Genomic DNA, 19,212 nt, shown 5'->3' with positions numbered 1-19,212 from the left:
AAATCAAGTAGTTGGGTGAGCTTGTAAAACCTAACTGTTAAAAAATCAAGTAGTTGGGTGAGCTTGTAAAACCTAAGGATTGTAATCAATTGTTGATTATAGTGAAATACTCAAGTGTGATCTTGAAGACTAGACATAGGGAGAATTGTTCTCGAACTATTATAAATCCCTTATCTCAATCTTCTTAACTCTTACTCTCTATCCTTATTCAATTTCTTGTGTGACTCTAAAACTTACACTTCATTTATTTTCCGAGATTTGAAGTCACCAATTCAACTCCGCCCTTCTTGGTTCCAAGGATAATGTTCATTTCTCATATCTTTCTTTTTCTTACACCCATAACCATTATTATGAATACTAGTCCTTATATTTCATTCAAACCAACTTGAATGAAAAGAGACAAGAATGCTTGATACTAAAGGGGAATATTAAATGCCATATCATATTCATGTAGAGTGAAACTAGACCCTGCACGACATTATTTCTTATATGGTAACGATATTCTATTACAACCACCATACTCTCCTAACTTTTGGACCAACCTTGAATTAAAACACCACTCTCATGTCAAACAATCATGATATTATTAGTTTTATTGCAATGCTTACATTATACACTTACACGCCATTTTGGTCCTCCATTAACTTTATTTGTAGGTCTATATTATTTAATTTCTCCTCCCTACTCACACTTTGCTCATCTTTCGTTCTCAAAATTTTTTAACCCTAAACTATCATTATTGAATTGTAATGTGGGTTGAGCTCTAATTGCTGGATCACCTTATTGTCTATGGTTAAATGCCAATAAAGCACTAGTAATGCCTCCTTAAAAAAAATCCTATTACATGCCGGAGAAGCACACACAATAGGATCAGAAGGCCATCCTTCCTTAATTCTCTTCTCATTATTCTTTTCAGAATCCTTCAACCCATGATACAACCAACCATAAACATAGAAAGAATCTGATAATCTTTAATAATGAAAGTACACCTAAACACGTTCCTTCCTCTCATTGATAACACAAGTTCCTCGAACCGAAGGCCTCTTCAAATCAACTATCATCGTAACCTTAGCATATGGATTCAAAGATTGTTGTGTTGTCTTTAATTCTATCACCCTTCCAATTGACTTCACAAATAGATTCATCAGTTCAGTGGTTCAAAGGAAAATTATAGACCCTTACTCAAAAAGCAGCCTCATTGAGAATTAACCTAGAAGGTTGATTGTCTCCTAAATTTTCTTAAGTACCTTTAAATGCTTGTAAAAATTGCTGAGGTCTAATATTGACAATAACCTTTTGATTAACTTTAAAGTTAAAGTGACAAGTAAAAAGCACACTTATTAGTCTCCTTAATCAATAATCCCTTTATTGGGTGCCAAGTCCGTATCAATACATTTTTCATAATAATAGTAAAACTCTACCCACCATAAAAGAACACACCACTTAAACTACTAGAGCCATTTTCTAAATAACCTACTCTCCACCTCCTCAACTAATTTAAACTTATTCAGTAAGTCTTCCAATTCTTAGACTATGTTAACCCTAGTGCAAACTAAAATGCGACCTTACTGAAAGAAGCCCTAGAATTTACAAGAGTAAGAAAAAAAAAGGCAATAAAGAGAAAGAAAATGAGAAGGCCTCAAGCAGAAGAAATCCTAAAAAACCTAGGAACCTTAGTTGCTAGATAAACCATAGCTACAGTGATTATATGATAAAATTCTCAATTTTAATACAAATTAAATTTTAAACAATGAGTATTACTATAGAAAGAAATAGAAGAATGATCCTTATTTCACTTTTCATTTTATGTAGACTTATTTATTTTATAAATATGGTTAAGCTTGACTATAGATTTAAATTCTCCAATAGGTTGACTATTTACATTGTAGGCTAGATTTATTTTTGGTTCAAGTTGTTCGCCCAACTCTAAGTTTAATTCAATTCGAATATTTGAATTTAAAATTTTATAAATTTAATTTTAAAATGAGAAAGATCAAATTTTTATAAAAATATTTTATTTAATATAAATGCATAAATATGTGTCATACTTTGCTATTTTGAGTTCAAGAAAGTAAATTTAAAAAAAATAGTGTGTCCAATTTGAATTATCAAAATTTCTTTTAGGTGATATTCAATGGGTTTAGCAAATATTTGGGGTGAAGTTTTCAATATAAATAAAAATAAAACCATATTCGGCCTCTTTTTTTTTTTTTTTTTTTTTTTTCTGAATTAGGTTCTTATACTTTTATTCGGTGATATTGAGTCTTTATACTTTTACTTTTATAAAATTTAAATCCTTTTCTAACAGTAATTAGGAGCGTATTACACGCGCTATTAATGTGTATAGAAATAAATTTTAGATTCTTAGTACTCAATTTTTATAATTAATTAATTATATTAATTAAAATATGATGTTTAATTAATAAAAATTTGAAATGAACTAATACGAAGAAAGGTATAAACTATTTATAAAAAGATGAATAAAAAAATTCTAACAAATAATAAAAAATTAAGAAAAATTAATAAATATTTATTATAAAATAAGTTTTTATAATTTTTATATATGAGTTTGAATATTTATTATAAATAAATCTACATAATTTTTAATTAATATATAACTCAAAAAGAAATATTTATTCTTTATTCTTAAATAAAGTACATAATTAAGTCAAACTACTAAATTATTGAACCATTTTTAAATTAATTTTAAATAATTTTAATGTGTTAATTTAAAAAAAAAATTAGTTAAAAATTAAAATATAAAAATCTGATAGGTAAAATTAAAAAATACAGAAACCAAATAATATCTTTTGAATATTGAAGTAAACATATTTATACGTTTCTTAAAAAATGACTTAAAAATTTAATGAAAATAAAACTACAAAAACTTATTCCAAAAGAAATGAAAATACAAAGTGCCATATTTGCATTATTCCATTTGAATATAATATGAAGGAGCTGCATGCACGTGGTGATTTCCTTTTTATGGATGTGTATGTGTATGCAGCGTAAGCAGTGTCCACATGTTTCACACACTTGAAGACAGGACCCCACTTGATATTATTACTTTTAATTTCTCATCAGACCGGCACTGGTACCGGCCAAAAAGGTCATTACCCACACTAACTCCTTACACATCTGACGTCGACATCTTACAAACGAACATTATTTTATATTAATTTCTCCAAAGTTGAAATGTAATTAATTATTATTAATCAAAACTTGTATATTAAATTAACAAATTGATAATAATGGGTCCTATCCTATTAGTGTTAAAATTCTGACGACCGTCGACCCTTTTAGCCACTTCGCATTCTTATATTACAAGGCATTCAATGGTTTGAATATAAATCTGATAAATCATGATTTAATTTGGAATCTTTTTTAATTGTAAGATTATTATATATTAAAATTATAATTTCTAAAATCTTTTGATACGTATTTAATAATTTTAATATAAAATATGATTTTAATAAATAAATATAATACTAGTGTTTGATTTTTTTGTTTTATTATCTTTTAATATGAACTCATTGTTTATATTGTAGGACTAAGTGTTATTATTTTAATTATAAATAATAATTTCAGATAAATTAATTAAATAATTTAACAAATTATTTAAATTAATCTTATTATTTATTTTATTTAAAAATATAATTAAAATATTTTTATATTTTAAATATTTTTGATATTTTAAAATTATATAATATTTAAAATTAATATTTATTAATTGATGTACTAACTATATTATAAAATTAGAATTAAAATATTTATATATAGAGAATTAAAATTATATATTAATTAATCTAATAATTCTTAATTAAATAATTTCAACTTTAAGGACACTAAATTAAATATAATTTTATTTTCAACTAATAATTAATATTAATTACTAGTAAACATATTAGAAATTGTATTACAAAGAATTCAAATATTTAATTTGATTCTAATATTATTAATTTTTTATTAAAATTTTAATATATAATATACTTTTTAAATTTGTTATGAAGAATAATTATAATCATTCGAAGTTCAACTCAATTCATGGTAAGAAAGATGCAACGGAACGACTACCGTCCAGAATAGTTGGATTTGCAATGAAAAGATAAAAATGAATAAATAAAAAACACAAGAATAAAATCGAATGGAGATAAGAAAAGAAAGAGAATGATTCTTTGCTTGAGCTCAGAAGACTATTTTGAGCTTTTATGGCTCTTCTGTCTTTCTTTTCTATCTTTAATGGATGTGAAGTGTTTGTGTTTAGTGTTGGGTACTCTTCAGTTCAAGAGTTCATATGTGTATATAACAGACTCCATGAACTGTGCACATATGCCATATTTGGTAATGAAGTTAAGCTTTCATTACTACTCCTTTCACTAAATATGAACTTGACCGTACAATTTTTTAATTTTTTTTAAGTTTCTTGTTTCATTTGTTTATAATTGCATGTGGGTTAAAAGAACTAATCTTTTATTTAGTTAGTATCCTATATTATTATTATTATCTAATCATGATAAAGAGAGTATCTGGGGTTTTGTATACATATACCCTATTTTTAAAATTAGTGCTCTTTCAATACTTTATTTGTTTTAGTGGGTAGCATAGCACTGGGTTTTAGGTGTCATTAGCAGTCTTTTGTTTTAGGAATTGTAGTTTATTGTAGAGAATCTATTTTACAATTATGAATTTTCTTTTCGGGTACCAACAAGTTTATGGTATTCATGTTCATGTTTATATTCAAGTTTCTGTTGTTGGTATAGGCAGGTGCTCATGTTGAAGGAATGTGGATGTGAATTAAGGAGTCAATAGTAGAACTGCAAGCTTTTCCTAGCCATGATTGTATCATTGAATACAAGGTCTACCAACAGACAAATCATGGCTAGGATACAGTTGCTATTGATTGTCAGTAGTGCTTTTATCCCCATGGAAGTTTTGTGTAAGGTTGGAAATGCTAGTGTTACTGTTTCTTCTTCTAGGCCAAGTGTTGTCAATATAGGAGCTCTATTTACTATTAATTCTGTAATTGGAAGAGCAGCTAAGCCAGCAATTGCAGCTGCAGTGGGTGATGTAAATTCTGATTCCAGTATTCTTCCCGGGACAAAATTGAACCTCATTGTACAAGACACCAATTGCAGTGGATTTATTGGAACCATAGAAGGTACTTTTATGAAACTCAGATACTTCAATTTGATCATATTTGAATTTATCTATTTCATTTAGTTTTAGTTTGATTTTTGAAGAGATTCTTTGTATTTGAGATTCTACTTCTACTTTCTTTATGTTTAGAATCCTGCTATTGCTATTTAGGTTACAGTATCTAGTTCCAATTTCTTCATTGATTTTTAGCATTCCAGGATTGTGTTCCTAACCGTAGCATATTGCACAAACTATGATGTCGACAGCAGACTGTCCATTGGCTACTGTAGCTCCATCATCGAATTGCATTATTATTGCTAATATCATTGTTTAGCATTTTATCGTATAACTTCTTATTAGGAATTTCGGAATAGAGTAATATATGCAGGCAGTTAGTTTGATTTGAATAATTATTGCAGTTTCAATTTAGTGTATGATTTCTATGCCTGCCAAAAGTCTCTTACTTGTTCTGATGTTTCTAGTAAAAATACTGTTAATCTCAAAATGAAGTATACTGAATCCATTCCTGATGGTAGACTCATCTACTTTCAATTTCGGAGTTGGGACTATTCAAGCGTTTATAGCATATTATCTAGAAATCTGTGTCAAATTGAGGATCTCTATAATGGACCCCAAAATACAAAAGTAATACTGTGGGTTGATGTGCACAATCTACATTGCTGCCTCTTACCCTCTGATAGACTGTAAAGATAAAGATTTTGATGGAAAGTTCTTTGTTATGTAGCTTTGAAGCTGATGGAAGATGATGTGGTTGTTGCAATTGGCCCCCAGTCTTCTGGAATAGCTCATGTCATCTCACATGTTGTAAATGAACTTCATGTGCCACTTTTGTCATTTGGAGCAACAGATCCTTCTCTTTCTGCACTACAGTACCCGTATTTCCTCCGCTCTACCCAAAGTGACTATTACCAAATGTTTGCAGTTGCTGATCTGGTCTCATATTTTGATTGGAGGGAGGTAATTGCTATCTTTGTAGATGATGATTACGGCAGAAATGGCATATCTGTATTGGGTGATGCTCTGGTAAAGAAACGTTGCAAGATCTCTTACAAAGCTGCCTTTACCCCTGGAGCACCCAAAAGTGCAATCAATGACTTGTTAGTTGGAGTAAATCTAATGGAATCTCGGGTTTATGTTGTGCATGTGAATCCTGATTCTGGTCTGCAAATTTTTTCGGTTGCCCAGAGTCTTGGGATGATGAGCAAGGGCTATGTTTGGATTGCTACAGATTGGCTTCCTTCTCTTCTAGATTCAGTAGAACCAGTTGACATTGACATGATGAATCTCTTACAAGGGGTTGTTGCTCTTCGTCATTACACACCTGATACTGATCAGAAGAAAAGGTTCATGTCCAGGTGGAACAGCCTAAAGAATAAAGAGAGCACAGGACCTGCTGGGTTTAATTCTTACGCGCTCTATGCTTATGATTCAGTATGGTTAGCTGCTCGAGCTCTTGATGCTTTTCTCAATGAAGGTGGAAATGTATCTTTCTCTAATGACCCAAAGTTGCATCATACAAATGGAAGCAAATTGCATTTGGAGTCGCTCAGAATTTTTAATGGAGGTCAACAGTATCTCCAGACAATTCTTAGGATGAACTTCACAGGTCTCACTGGTCAAATTCAATTTGATGATGATAAGAATTTAGTTCACCCAGCATATGATGTTCTTAATATTGGTGGGACAGGATCCCGCAGGATTGGCTATTGGTCAAATTACTCTGGCCTTTCAATTGTTTCTCCAGAGACCTTATATGAGAAGCCTCCCAATAATTCTAACAGTAACCAACATCTTTACACCGTAATATGGCCAGGTGAAAGTACGAAAATTCCTCGAGGATGGGTATTCCCAAACAATGGGAAGCCACTGCGCATTGCAGTACCAAATCGAGTAAGTTATAAAGAATTTGTGGCTAAAGACAAAAACCCTCCAGGGGTTAGAGGATATTGCATTGATGTGTTTGAGGCTGCAATAAACTTGCTGCCTTATCCTGTCCCACGCGCATATATGTTATATGGAAATGGCAAGGATAACCCTGTCTACAATGAACTTATCAATGCAGTTGCTCAAGATGTGAGTATCTGGCTTTGATTTTGTATGTTTACTGGGTGGTTGGCAACTTTTGTTTGTTTACAGGCTCAGATTACTGCTCTGATGTTCACATTCTAGTACTAAGCCTTTATTCTCTTCCTTTTGCAGAAGTATGATGCAGTTGTGGGTGATGTTACAATCATTACAAATAGAACAAGAATCGTGGATTTCACACAGCCTTACATGGAATCAGGACTGGTTGTAGTTGCACCTGTCAAGGAACAAAAGTCCAGGCCTTGGGCTTTCCTTAAACCATTTACTGTATCCATGTGGGGTGTCACAGCTGCCTTCTTTCTTTTTGTGGGTGCTGTTGTCTGGATTCTTGAGCACCGGATCAATCATGAATTCCGTGGTCCACCAAGGCAACAACTTATAACAATTTTCTGGTTAGTACGCTGTTGAACTAGTCAAGATTCCTCATATTTGAGTAAAGATCACATTTCTCATTTCAGTTCTCCTGGCATTATGCTTGATTGTTGCTTAGCTGCCTCAAAATCTCCTGGTAATACATTGGGAGTGACAAGCCAAATTAACTTTATTTTAAAGAAAATCATGGACACCTTTTGGTTATTTTGTGTATTCAATATTACTTGGTGAATTGTTCTTTCAGTTGTATAGCGGGAAAAAAAACTCATTGTCATCTGCTATGCTTATTTTATTGATCATCTTATTTCAGCATGTCATCAGATAATAGTTTAGAAAAAGCCTGTAGAGACCAGTATGAATGTAATGTCTAAGTTCCAGTAACTTTAGTTGCAACGTAGTTAGGTGGCTCTCTAGTTTAGGATCCTACTGAGCTGCTGTGAACCATGTGTTAATTACCCTTGTTCTAGGCAATACACTGGCCTTTTCTACTCATCTTTCAGTTATTTCTTTGCTTCTAACTGACAATAGTTCTAATCTTGCAGGTTTAGTTTCTCAACAATGTTCTTCTCCCACAGTATGTGAATTATGCTTTATCTGCTATGCTTTCTTTACTTCATCATATAATATTTCTTGTGGAAGCTCTCAACACCTTCTGCTATTTGGACATAATGTAGGAGAGAACACTGTGAGCGCCTTGGGACGTTTTGTGCTTCTCATATGGCTATTTGTAGTGTTGATCATCAATTCAAGCTATACAGCCAGTCTGACATCTATCCTGACAGTGCAGCAGTTAACATCACGGATTGAAGGGATTGACAGCTTGATCTCAAGTACTGAACCTATTGGAGTCCAAGAGGGATCATTTGCATTGAACTACCTGGTTGATGAGCTCAACATTGCCCAATCTAGACTTGTAATATTGAGAAACCAAGAACATTATCTTACTGCTCTTCAACGCGGACCAAAAGGTGGTGGGGTGGCTGCCATTGTTGATGAGCTTCCTTATGTTGAGCTCTTCTTGTCCAACACGAACTGTGCATTCAGAACAGTTGGGCAGGAGTTCACGAAAAGCGGATGGGGATTTGTGAGTATCAACTTTAAAGTTGTCATTCTAGTGAGTATTTTCCATTTAAATATGGTAAATTTGACTGGCTATGATAGCCACATAGGCATTGAAATTATGCAACATATAGGATGGAGCATACTCGATACTATCTTTACAAGAGAAAATTATCAGATTATGATGGTCTCAATGGTTATACAATAGAAATAAGCAACTATCTCGAAAATTAAAGATAATGGGGCAGACTATGTGAAACTGAGAATAGTGGTATAGAATTCTAAGTTATGGTTTTTCTTTAACTCTTAAGTAACTCTTTGAGCTGTTGTGTTCCATGTTTCCCTGCCTCCAAAAATGGGAGAACGAAGAAATGTTGTTGCATTTCTCATGCATGCCTTATCCTTGTTTTTTCAATTTATTTGACTAGAAACTATGCTACAATAGTTGCAATGTCAGTAGGCATTTGATATTCACATTCTGTACTTAGCACACTAGCACAGTGTTAGAACACTTGTAATCATTATCATCCCTGTGGAGATGGATCTTTATCTGTTGTTATAGCTCAAAAATGACAACCGCTTATTATTCTAAATCATCTTTCATTTCTACACCCAAGTTACCTGAGAAAACTATGTCCTGTGCATAATATTGTTGGGATGCGTTTAATGATGAATAAAATAGTAAAGCAGTTCCACCTTTTGTAGAATTTGATTTTTTTACTTTTTTTCTTTTTGCTTGTATGCTAAGATTTTTAGATCTGTTGCTTGTTCATGTCAAAGATTTGATGATCGGATCTTGCTTGCAGTTTTAATCAAATGACAGACAAAGTTAAATTTCTGTTTAATCATTGATTACTTAGCAGACCATTAATTTCTTGCAATATCAAAATTTGTGTTAAAATTAGCTAGGTTTACAGATTGTTTCCAATAATGTTCTCACATTCAGCCTTTCTGGTTACAGGCATTTCAGAGGGATTCGCCCCTTGCAATTGACTTGTCAACTGCCATTCTCCAACTCTCGGAAAATGGCGATCTCCAGAAAATTCATAACAAATGGCTGACACGCACAGAGTGCTCTATGCAAATCGGCCAAGTTGATGCAGACCGGCTCTCCCTGAGCAGCTTCTGGGGTCTGTTCCTCATCTGTGGCCTTGCATGCTGCATTGCCCTTACTTTGTTCTTCTGTAGGGTGTTTGGTCAGTTCCGCAGATTTTCTCCAGAAGAAGTTGAAGAGAGGGAGGTGGAGGAGATTGAGCCAGCAAGGCCTAGACGTTCCCTGCGCTCAACTAGCTTCAAAGATTTGCTTGATTTTGTAGATAAGAAAGAAGCCGAGATTAAGGAGATGCTTAAGAGGAAGAGCAGTGATAACAAGCGTCAAGCGAGCCCCAGCCCCACCACAGATGAGCAGGCAAGTTCACCTGCTTAGGGAAGAAAAGCAGTAGGAAGTGTTCTATTGGTAAATGAGTTTTCTAAATGGTTCTTGCCTTGAGAAACTACAATTATTCACGTTTTTTCATATACTGATAATTTTTCTTTTTGATAGAGATACAGAAATGTTAGGCAGATAGAAAGATGTTAAATTAGAAGAATGCTCACTAGTTGTAGTGCATTTTGTATCATACAAAGATGTTTTGTATGCCTTTATATATAAATATAAAAGTTTTCCTTTTCTTATCAGGTAATGATTGATACATGACAATTTTTATTGACTCATTTTTTAGGAACTTGATTGTTGAATTGAAAGTTCTACTGAGAAAGAGTACCCTTTTTCTTTTCCTTCATTTACTCTAATGTAAATCATTGGCAGATGCAAGATTTAAATGGGGATGTTACTATTTAATACTTTATCATATGAAATAGGAGTACCCATGGTCAAAATACTGGTGGGTCAAATGTTTATACATAATTTTAACTCTTACGATAGCACATTTCTTCTGAGGATCAGAAATTATGTGAGGTCCAAGAATTATTTTGGATTGACCAAGTTAATAGTAAGCCTATGAAAACAAGAAACCTAACATAACATAAAACACAAGCTAGAAAGACAAAAGGAGGGATCACCGATCAGCTAATCAATCAATCAACCGGTACAAACTGTATCAAATAATCAGCTTTATATCAAACAAAGGTAAACAGAGATGTGGGAAGAAACCCCACTGCATAAGTCAGCAGCTAACAATTTTATGAAACCCACAGGGGATACTGCAGAATCTGGAACCCTTGATCGGCATCCAAAGCAGCTTTAGCTAACCAGTTGGCAACTCGTTTGCTTCCCGTCTAATCTGCGGGCAGCTCACTTCCCAATCTCTCGACAAGAGATCATGAACTCTAGCAGAACCATGAGCCTCTCGTCTTTGGCATATGTAGTCAACAGCAAGAGACGACTCTATCTCAACCACAACTGACTTGTATCCATGATTCCAAGCCTAATAGCACACCCCACAATTCTGCATCTAATGGAGAACGGTTACCAATAGGATGTAAGAAACCTATTAACCAACCACCACTACTGTCTTGCAGCAAGCCCCCAGCTGAAGCTCTCCTCACCAACTCCACGCATGCACCATCTGTGTTTAAGTTTCACCTTCCTAGCAGTTGGAGGCTTCAAAATATAATTCTCAATGGAAGCTGGCTCACCATGCAGCAGCCAGCTACATTTAGCATTTGAATGGGTGAATAGCCCGCTGGTACCAAAATTATGTTACGTTGATACCAAAATTATGTCCTATGTTTTCAGTTAGTATCAAAATTTTAATTTTTTTTTCTTTTTGTACCATACTATTAATTTTCATTATAGAGCAAGGTACCTATCGAGGATCCGGCCAACTTTTGCTTAGCTGGACGGCGGAGCTCTACGTCATAAGCTGTAAATTATTCAGTCATACTTCACTTTATCCATAAGCTCCTGGTCTCATATCATTAATTATTGCTTTTAGCTTATTTAACCTAGCTAAGTTAGATATCAAAGTTTTTCACCCTCAGCTACTATCGTTTTACAAAAGCTCTCTTTTACAAAAATAAAGTATCTTCTTAAACCTCCACATCTTTAACCTCCACATTCTTGTCATGGTTAAAGGAAATTAGTAAGCTTTTCATTGGTGAAGGAAGCAAGGAGAATGACACACAATTGGTGTTTGAGTAACAAAGGTGAAAAACACCCCCAGTACAGTAAGTTTTGAAGCAAGCTAATTTTTTTCGATTTAACTTGACATTTGGATATGAAATAGAAGTTCTTATGTTTGTTTGATACTTGTGTGACTCAATTTTTGCAATGTGGTTTTGATTGATTAGGTTTTGTTGTATATGAATTAGGGTTTTAATTATTAGACTTGAAAAAGGATTTTTACTGCACTTTATAAAATTGATTAGGTTTCTGTGATTGTTAGAATTGATTAGGCTTTTGTGATTATTTTATGTGATGTGAATTTTTTTTTTTATTTGCTTTTTGTGTAGTTGATGATCGATACATATAGTGGCATACTTTTACAATAGACAATAGTAGAAAAGTTAGACTTAGTGATGCGGGTTGGATTGACTTTTGTTCCTTTGAGAAGATTTCTGAATTAAAAAAATTAGTGGAATGGCATGGGAACTGGGGCTGGTAGTTGATGAGAAACAAATATTTTGGAAGCATCATATGAAGAATTATAGTAACGGATTGAGGGATTTACACACTCATAGTGTCCTCCTTGCATAAACAAACACAAAGATCACTCATCACTAATACTCAAGTTTCTTCCATATTGATTACTCATCACTAACCATAGAGAAAGGAAGCAAAAACTAAATCATTAATTATCTGATGAGCGCATCTCAGAATTTTCGACCAGGATTCCTTAGTCCTTGACACGTAAAGCTTTGATGGGATTCCATATCCACAACGTGATACCTCTCCTCCAAATGTAAACTCTTCAATGTTAAGGACATTGCAAGCATTACCAAGTTTTTCGTCTTCTATGAGCTTTGTCAATAGTTGAACTTTTTCAATCTAGGGTAACGTTTGTGAGGTAAAAGAATGTGTAATAAAATCAATTTTAGGGAATTTAATTGTTGGAATCTATTTTAGGGATCCAATGCTTATGTGGATTGAAAGATTGACTAATGAGTGACATGTCTAACTACATAGCTTGTAACGTGGAGCTCCATCTTCGAGCTAAGCAAAAATTAGTCAGATCCCTAATGGATACCTTGCTTTGTAACAAAAATTAATATTATAGTAGTAAAAAGAAAAAAAATTAAACCTTTGGTACCAATTGAAAACAGAAGGCTTAGTTTTAGTACTAGCGGGGCTACTTGCTCACATTTGAATCAACAATCTCTCCATAGCTTCTCCTAATCATTTGGAGAGGGTCTTGAATATTTTTTGTATGATCCTAAAAGACAAACATATTGTGCTAATACCAAAGATGCGAAGTTACCATTCCAAATAGAAGATTTCATTTGATCTGACAATCCTTAGGATTAAACTGTCTATCCAGATTTCTCGCCATCCAATCCTTAGGATTTAAAGAAATAAAATCCTCCAACTCAATCTTATGTTCTTATTAATAAGGTTTTTTGGCTATTTCCAATTCATTTTCTTTTTTGAGCTCGTGAAATCTCAATTCTAGCGTCTACTTATAAAGTAGTCTTAATTTATTACTAGACTAAAATACTAGATGTTGCTAACTCCAATTATAATTAGTGAGTGCAATTCTCATTACACTTAACATATTAGTTTTCCTCATATTTGATGTTGGAATATAAAACTTGGTTGAGATTTATTAAGATATTTTTTTATAATTTATCGACAAGGAGTGGAACTCCTTGTTTTTTTAAAAAAGAAAACAAGTTAAAAAGAGTCAAAAATAACAGTGAACCATACTTGTTAGATAGCTACAGTATGACGTGTGTTATTGGTTTGGCTCTATATAAAGAGCATAAAATGTTAAGTTTGTGTATGTGCATGAAAAAGCAAACCAAAATGAAGAAGAAAAAAAATATTTTTCTATGAAGTGTTCTGTTTTTAGGTTTTAATTTCTTTTTATGTATTTGCTATATGTTTCTTAAATGCTCATCTTCTTCGTAAATTCAATATTTGGCATTCTCGAGTTTAGCAAAACTACATTATCATAGCTAAGAAATCAAAGAATTCTAATTGACAATCAATTAGTTGAGATAATTTTATTTCTGCCACTCTTCACACTAATTGTAAAGAACCAAAAATAGTTTATTCAAAAATGTTTAAGTTCATGTGTGATGTGTCTAAATTAGTACTCGCAAGTGTACGAACCGTTCTTATAGTAAAGCGGTAAATTCATCCCGAGGTCGATATCTCAAAGAACTATGAGACAGCTTATTATAAAGACTAATTATCAACATAAAACAATAAAAGTAAATCTAAACACTTTAAACTAGTATTTTTAGAGAATAATATTCATAAATAAAAGTAACCAAATAATAATTAAATATGCAATGCAAAATGCTTATGATTTAAAACTATATGATGAAAATAGTATTTAGCCTAGCCACTTACTTAGTAATCTCCATGTTTTACTTTAAGCTAAAATCTAATGAATGAGATGATGATGTGTCTTTTCCTTTAGCCACTCAAACTAATAATACAACTAAAGTTTCTTCTACCAACATAGATTGAAGCAAAGATGGTGTCTCTAATACATTCAACATAAATATTTTTATAAAAATTATTATCACTAAATTAATTTGATGGTTAACTAACAATAATAACTGAAATTAATAAAGATATGAAACTAAAGAAATCACTAATTAAATAAATAAATAACAAGCTTCATATATAAGTAGAAAAGCTAAACTAAGCACTCATAAAAACTAGCATAATATATTTAACCCAATGATCATGGTATTAAATAGAAAAACATAAAACAATAAAGTAAAAGCTCCCTCTAGATCCATAATTTCTTCAAGTAGGAAGATGATTGATCCTCACTTTCCACTTCTTGATAAGCTCTTTAAATCCTAAAAAGAGTAATGAAAACTAAACTAAAGTGTTTATGGAAGAATTATAGAGAAAATAGTGGTGGATAGATGCATAAAGCATATAGGAGAAAACTCTTATCCTTCTCTAGAATTAGGTTTGCAGAGATATATATAAAGAAGAGTCATCCTCTAAGTAAGTTTTTCTAAAGATAAATATACCAATATAAGTCTATTTGATTGATAAGATTATAAATATCCTTATATCCACCAAATATTATCCTATAAATAACTCTTAATATAAATTCTAATAATAATATAAAATGACTAAAATTGCCCCCTTGGGCCTGGTATAATTCGGCTAGCACAACAAATAGCAGGTCCATGTATCTTAATCTTGGGCCTTTACGCGAACATATTCAATTAAACTCCTTTTTGAGTATTCTCTATTGGCTAATATTACCTGAAAATAGACAATTAAGCTTAAGTGAGGTAAAAACACATATTTTCAACATATTGTATATAAAATATACTATTAAAGCACTAAAACATCATAAATATATATATATATATATATAATTTGGACCTATCAAATACCCCCACACTTAAACCTTTACTTGTCTCAAGTAAATAACAACTTAGGAATTAACCTTTGCAAAAATAATGAAGAACATTCATACTCAACTTCAAGATATTATTTAAAAAAATCTCACTAATGCAAAGATCATATCAACCCAAGAACACTTAAAGCATAATAATTTTGTTTAAAAATGTAAACTCAATCATTGTTAATCAAAAGACTCAAACATTCAATCTTTCACACATGTTTTACTATAAATAGCCTAACTCATTTTTAAAGGATACAACTATGATGAATAATTCAAATTATCATAACTCTATCAAAAAGGAAAAACCTTCATTCATAATAAGAGATCGATAGCATTTGTACATTTTTTATATCACTTTTTTTTCAAGCTCTTTTTTTTTTTCTTTTCTTTACACCTCTTGGATTTTAATTTTTGATACTTGGGGTATTTCCTTCTTTCTTGAGCTGTTATGTATTTTTATGCAAATACAGCATGGGTGATGAATGCACCTGGTTACTCAATAAAACAACATCAAGATGCTTTATATACTCATAATTTTAATTGTCTTTTTACGCAAAAATCAACATTTGGTCATGAAGATTTTCGGTTACTAAGCGACGAAAATAAGCGGAGTTGGAGCTTTTACTTGCCCATATCATATCTCACAAACTTAGGCATGCTCATTTAATAACAAGGAAATAATAATCTAAATCATACACTTCTCATTATACCCATCTCAAATTTGCCAAACTACTAATCATGTCCATATGTAAAAGAACACTTGATCATTTAAGTGCAAATAAACTTATGAGTTCACATATATATGTTAAATATTAATTCAAGAGTTCAAAAATCTTGACATAATAGCATTCTTTTATTGACTCTTATAAAGAAAAATAATAAAAAGTTGAGTAAAAAAATTTATAATTTTGCAAAAGATTAACCAAAGTTGCTAATTCTCATGGCATATAAAGTATAATTGAAGAAATATTCTATTTTCTTCCCCCATACATAAATTTGGCATTGTCCTTAATGTCATTGCATATATAAAAATAACAAGAAAGGAGGAAAAAGATAAAACACTCCTTTGGAGTTTTGCAATGCATAGTAAGTCATGAACTTGAATTCCAATCTCCACCATCTAACCTTAGAAGCACACTTAAACACACATCATTGATAATTATAAAAGAAATAAAGAATTGAAAATAATAAACTATCCTAAATGAACTAGAAAAATTAGAGCTTAAGATAATTAAAAGCTAGGTCCTAAAATTAATAAATATAAATCCTAGAATAAAATCTAAAATAAAACCCTAAATCAATGATATAATTGTTTATGTTGAGGAAATGGATATGTATTTAATTTATAAAGAGAGTGTTTTAACTTAAAAATAACTCTATTTTTCATTATAATTAATTCCTATTTTTTTTTGGATTTAATTATTTTAATTTTCATCCAAAAATAACTAAAAGCTCAAAATTTTTACACTTTCAACGCCCCGTGATATTTTCCGAGCCATGCGGACTGCATCGTGAAGCTGATGTCGCGTCTGCCTACACTGCAGGCCTTCTGCGCCCCCATTGATTGCTGGTGCTCCAGCATCTGTGCTGCTTGCAGGCCCATCTGTGCTACCATTGATCCTCCTATGGGCCCGTGCAACTTTGCGTGTATCTTCCATATCAAATACTATAAAATCAACAGAAATTATTAACTTACCTACTTGAACTAGCAAGTCTTCCATTATACCTCTAGGATATTTTATTGATTTATCTACAATTTGCAAAGATATGGTGGTTGGCTTCAACTCTCCCAAACCAAGTTGTTCATAAATTGAATAAGGCATCAAGTTGATGCTCACTCCCAAATCTAATATGGTTTTTATAACCTTTTTATCACCTAATGTAATATCAATGGTGAAGCTACCAAGATCCTTCATTTTAAGGGGCAACTGATGTTGAAGCACTGCACTTGCTACTTTTACTTTTTTTATTGTTCATATATCGCATTTTGTTGATATTCAACTCTTTATATAACTTTGCATAAGCTGGCTTATTCCTAATAACATTTAACAAAAGTAAATTAGTGTTAACTTTAGAAAGAATCTCAATATTTTTAAAAAATTATTTGTTCTCTTTTAGTCGGTTGGAAAAAGGAATAGGTGGCCTCTAAGGCTGAGCTGCCTTATGAAATTCAGATCCAAAAAATGCTTCCTTTTCTTTCTTCTCAAGCCTAAGATTAGGCGCTACTTTTTCTTCCTTTTCCATGCTCTCTTCATTAAATTTTACTTCCACTAATCCATAATTTTTAAATATACCTGCATAAGAAGAATCTTTTTCAGTTTTCATATCAATCTTATTATCAATAACCTCACATTTTCTAATAGTAGTAACATAATTGGCTTGTTCAGGTTGACTTGATAATTTCTCTTTCTTGAGCTATTGAAAAACTTCAATAATTTGTCACATTTGCTTTTCTAAACATTTCATTGAAGCCCCAATATAATTTGTCTTTTTCTCATTCTTTTCCATCCTATCATGAGAAGCCATCATAAATGATTGAAGTGTTTCTTCTAAACTTGGCTTTCTTTACTCATTAGATTAAAAAAAAAAATTATTCTTGATCTTAAAAGAAAGGATTGAAGTTTCTTTGGAATTGAGAATATTAGTCTTGATAATGAGGTTGATTTGGTTTCTAAATAATTGTGGTGGGTTTTGATCATTGTATCTCCAAGAAAAATTTTGATGTTTTCTCCAATTTGAGTTATATGTGTTGAAATAAGGGTCATTCATAGGGTGCATGGGTTGGTAAGAATATATTAAATTTACTTGGTCATGCATATTTTCTTTATAATTATTAAAAGATGAACAAACATTAACACTATGACCATAAATACCACAAATACCACATACTTCATTGGTTGGTGCGATTTTATTGAAGCAAGCATCTTAACTTGCTTATTCAATTCAGCCAATTGCATGACCATCTCACTACTAGCTACTACTTCATTTACTCCTACTCTTTTTATCATCACACTCTTTTGTTGAGAATTGGCTCCTAACATCCTAAAGATGTCATAAACCTCGTCAGCTATCCTTTTTAACATAACACCCCTAGCTGCATTATCAACCACACATTAATATTATTGTATCAACCCATCCTAAAATAGTTGGTTAGTTATTGAAAGTGGATATCTATGGTGTGGGCATTGCAATAGAAGTGATTTAAAGTGATCTCATACTTCATGAAAGGACTTAGTATTCTTTTGATAAAAAATAGAAATTCAGCTCTTAATTCTTTGGTCTTTTGATGTGAGTAAAACCTACTCATAAACTTTTGATAAACTTCACCTCAAGTTCTCAAAAAATTAGGATGCAATAACCAAGCCTTTGCTCTATCTTTCAATAAATAAGAGAAACACCTCATTCTCAATTGATCCTCATTAAGTCTAGATAATGGAAAGTATAAACTATAGCATAAAATTCTATAATGAATGTTAATGCATCTTCATTAGACGTACCATAAAATGAAGGAAGCATGTTAAAATGAATGTTTGTTTAGTTCATAATTCATAGATGCATCACTTAGAACTATGCATGAAGTAATATTACCAATTATAGGTCGTGCATAATCTTTTATAGCCATTTGCTTTTCAGCTCCTACTTTTCTTAGTGGGGTTGCCATGATTTCAATTTCTTCTTTTGATTCCTTTTCAATCTCTTGAGTTGATGAGTTACTTGATTTAGTTTTTCTTCTTCATATACAAAACAAAAGAAAATTTCAGATTTAAAAACTTAAAATAATAAAATTGAAAAATAAAATAAAAATGCAAAAAAACACAAAATACAAAATAAAAAAATAAAAGACACTTTTGATAATCAATCAATATAATAAAATTTGGACAGAGTTTCCTAGCAACGACGCTAAAAACTTGATGTGTCTAAGTTAATACTCGCAAGTGCACGAACCGTTCTTATAGTAAAGCGGTAAATTCACCCTGAGGTCGATCTATCAAAGAAC

General features: G+C 31.8%; 1 protein-coding gene and 1 non-coding gene across 4 annotated transcripts; both read left to right on the top strand.

Annotated features, from left to right (window-relative positions):
- The first annotated feature begins 4,035 nt into the window (after positions 1-4,035).
- LOC8274830 (glutamate receptor 3.4) lies at positions 4,036-10,350 on the top strand. Of its 3 annotated transcripts, XM_015722397.3 has the most exons (7): positions 4,036-4,341; positions 4,761-5,158; positions 5,882-7,230; positions 7,357-7,634; positions 8,157-8,188; positions 8,289-8,728; positions 9,635-10,350. In XM_015722397.3, the coding sequence occupies exons 2-7, from the start codon at positions 4,834-4,836 to the stop codon at positions 10,097-10,099; spliced, it is 2,889 nt and encodes a 962-aa protein (XP_015577883.1). In that variant the 5' UTR covers positions 4,036-4,341; positions 4,761-4,833; the 3' UTR covers positions 10,100-10,350. The 3 variants fall into 3 exon arrangements, with proteins under 3 accessions (XP_015577883.1, XP_015577882.1, XP_002524179.2); XM_015722396.3 differs by having other exon boundaries at positions 4,036-5,158; XM_002524133.4 differs by having other exon boundaries at positions 4,037-5,158; positions 8,289-8,698.
- An 8,033-nt stretch (positions 10,351-18,383) lies between these two features.
- LOC112535610 lies at positions 18,384-18,490 on the top strand. Its single transcript, XR_003079699.1, has one exon. It is a non-coding gene; the product is annotated as a small nucleolar RNA R71 (small nucleolar RNA).
- Positions 18,491-19,212: the final 722 nt, after the last annotated feature.

The sequence above is a fragment of the Ricinus communis genome, chromosome 7 (assembly GCF_019578655.1).
Source record: "Ricinus communis isolate WT05 ecotype wild-type chromosome 7, ASM1957865v1, whole genome shotgun sequence".
Taxonomy (NCBI): Eukaryota; Viridiplantae; Streptophyta; class Magnoliopsida; order Malpighiales; family Euphorbiaceae; genus Ricinus; species Ricinus communis.
Note: the sequence above shows the minus strand (reverse complement) of the source record. Positions and strands in the feature narration are given on the sequence as shown.

Bases quoted from the DNA above. Each gene is read 5' to 3' on its own strand.
- LOC8274830 (XM_015722397.3), top strand. From the start codon at position 4,834: ATGATTGTATCATTGAATACAAGGTCTACCAACAGACAAATCATGGCT. The intron at 7,231-7,356 runs GTGAGTATCTGG...TTCCTTTTGCAG, and splicing joins TCAATGCAGTTGCTCAAGAT to AAGTATGATGCAGTTGTGGG. The intron at 7,635-8,156 runs GTTAGTACGCTG...CTAATCTTGCAG, and splicing joins CAACTTATAACAATTTTCTG to GTTTAGTTTCTCAACAATGT.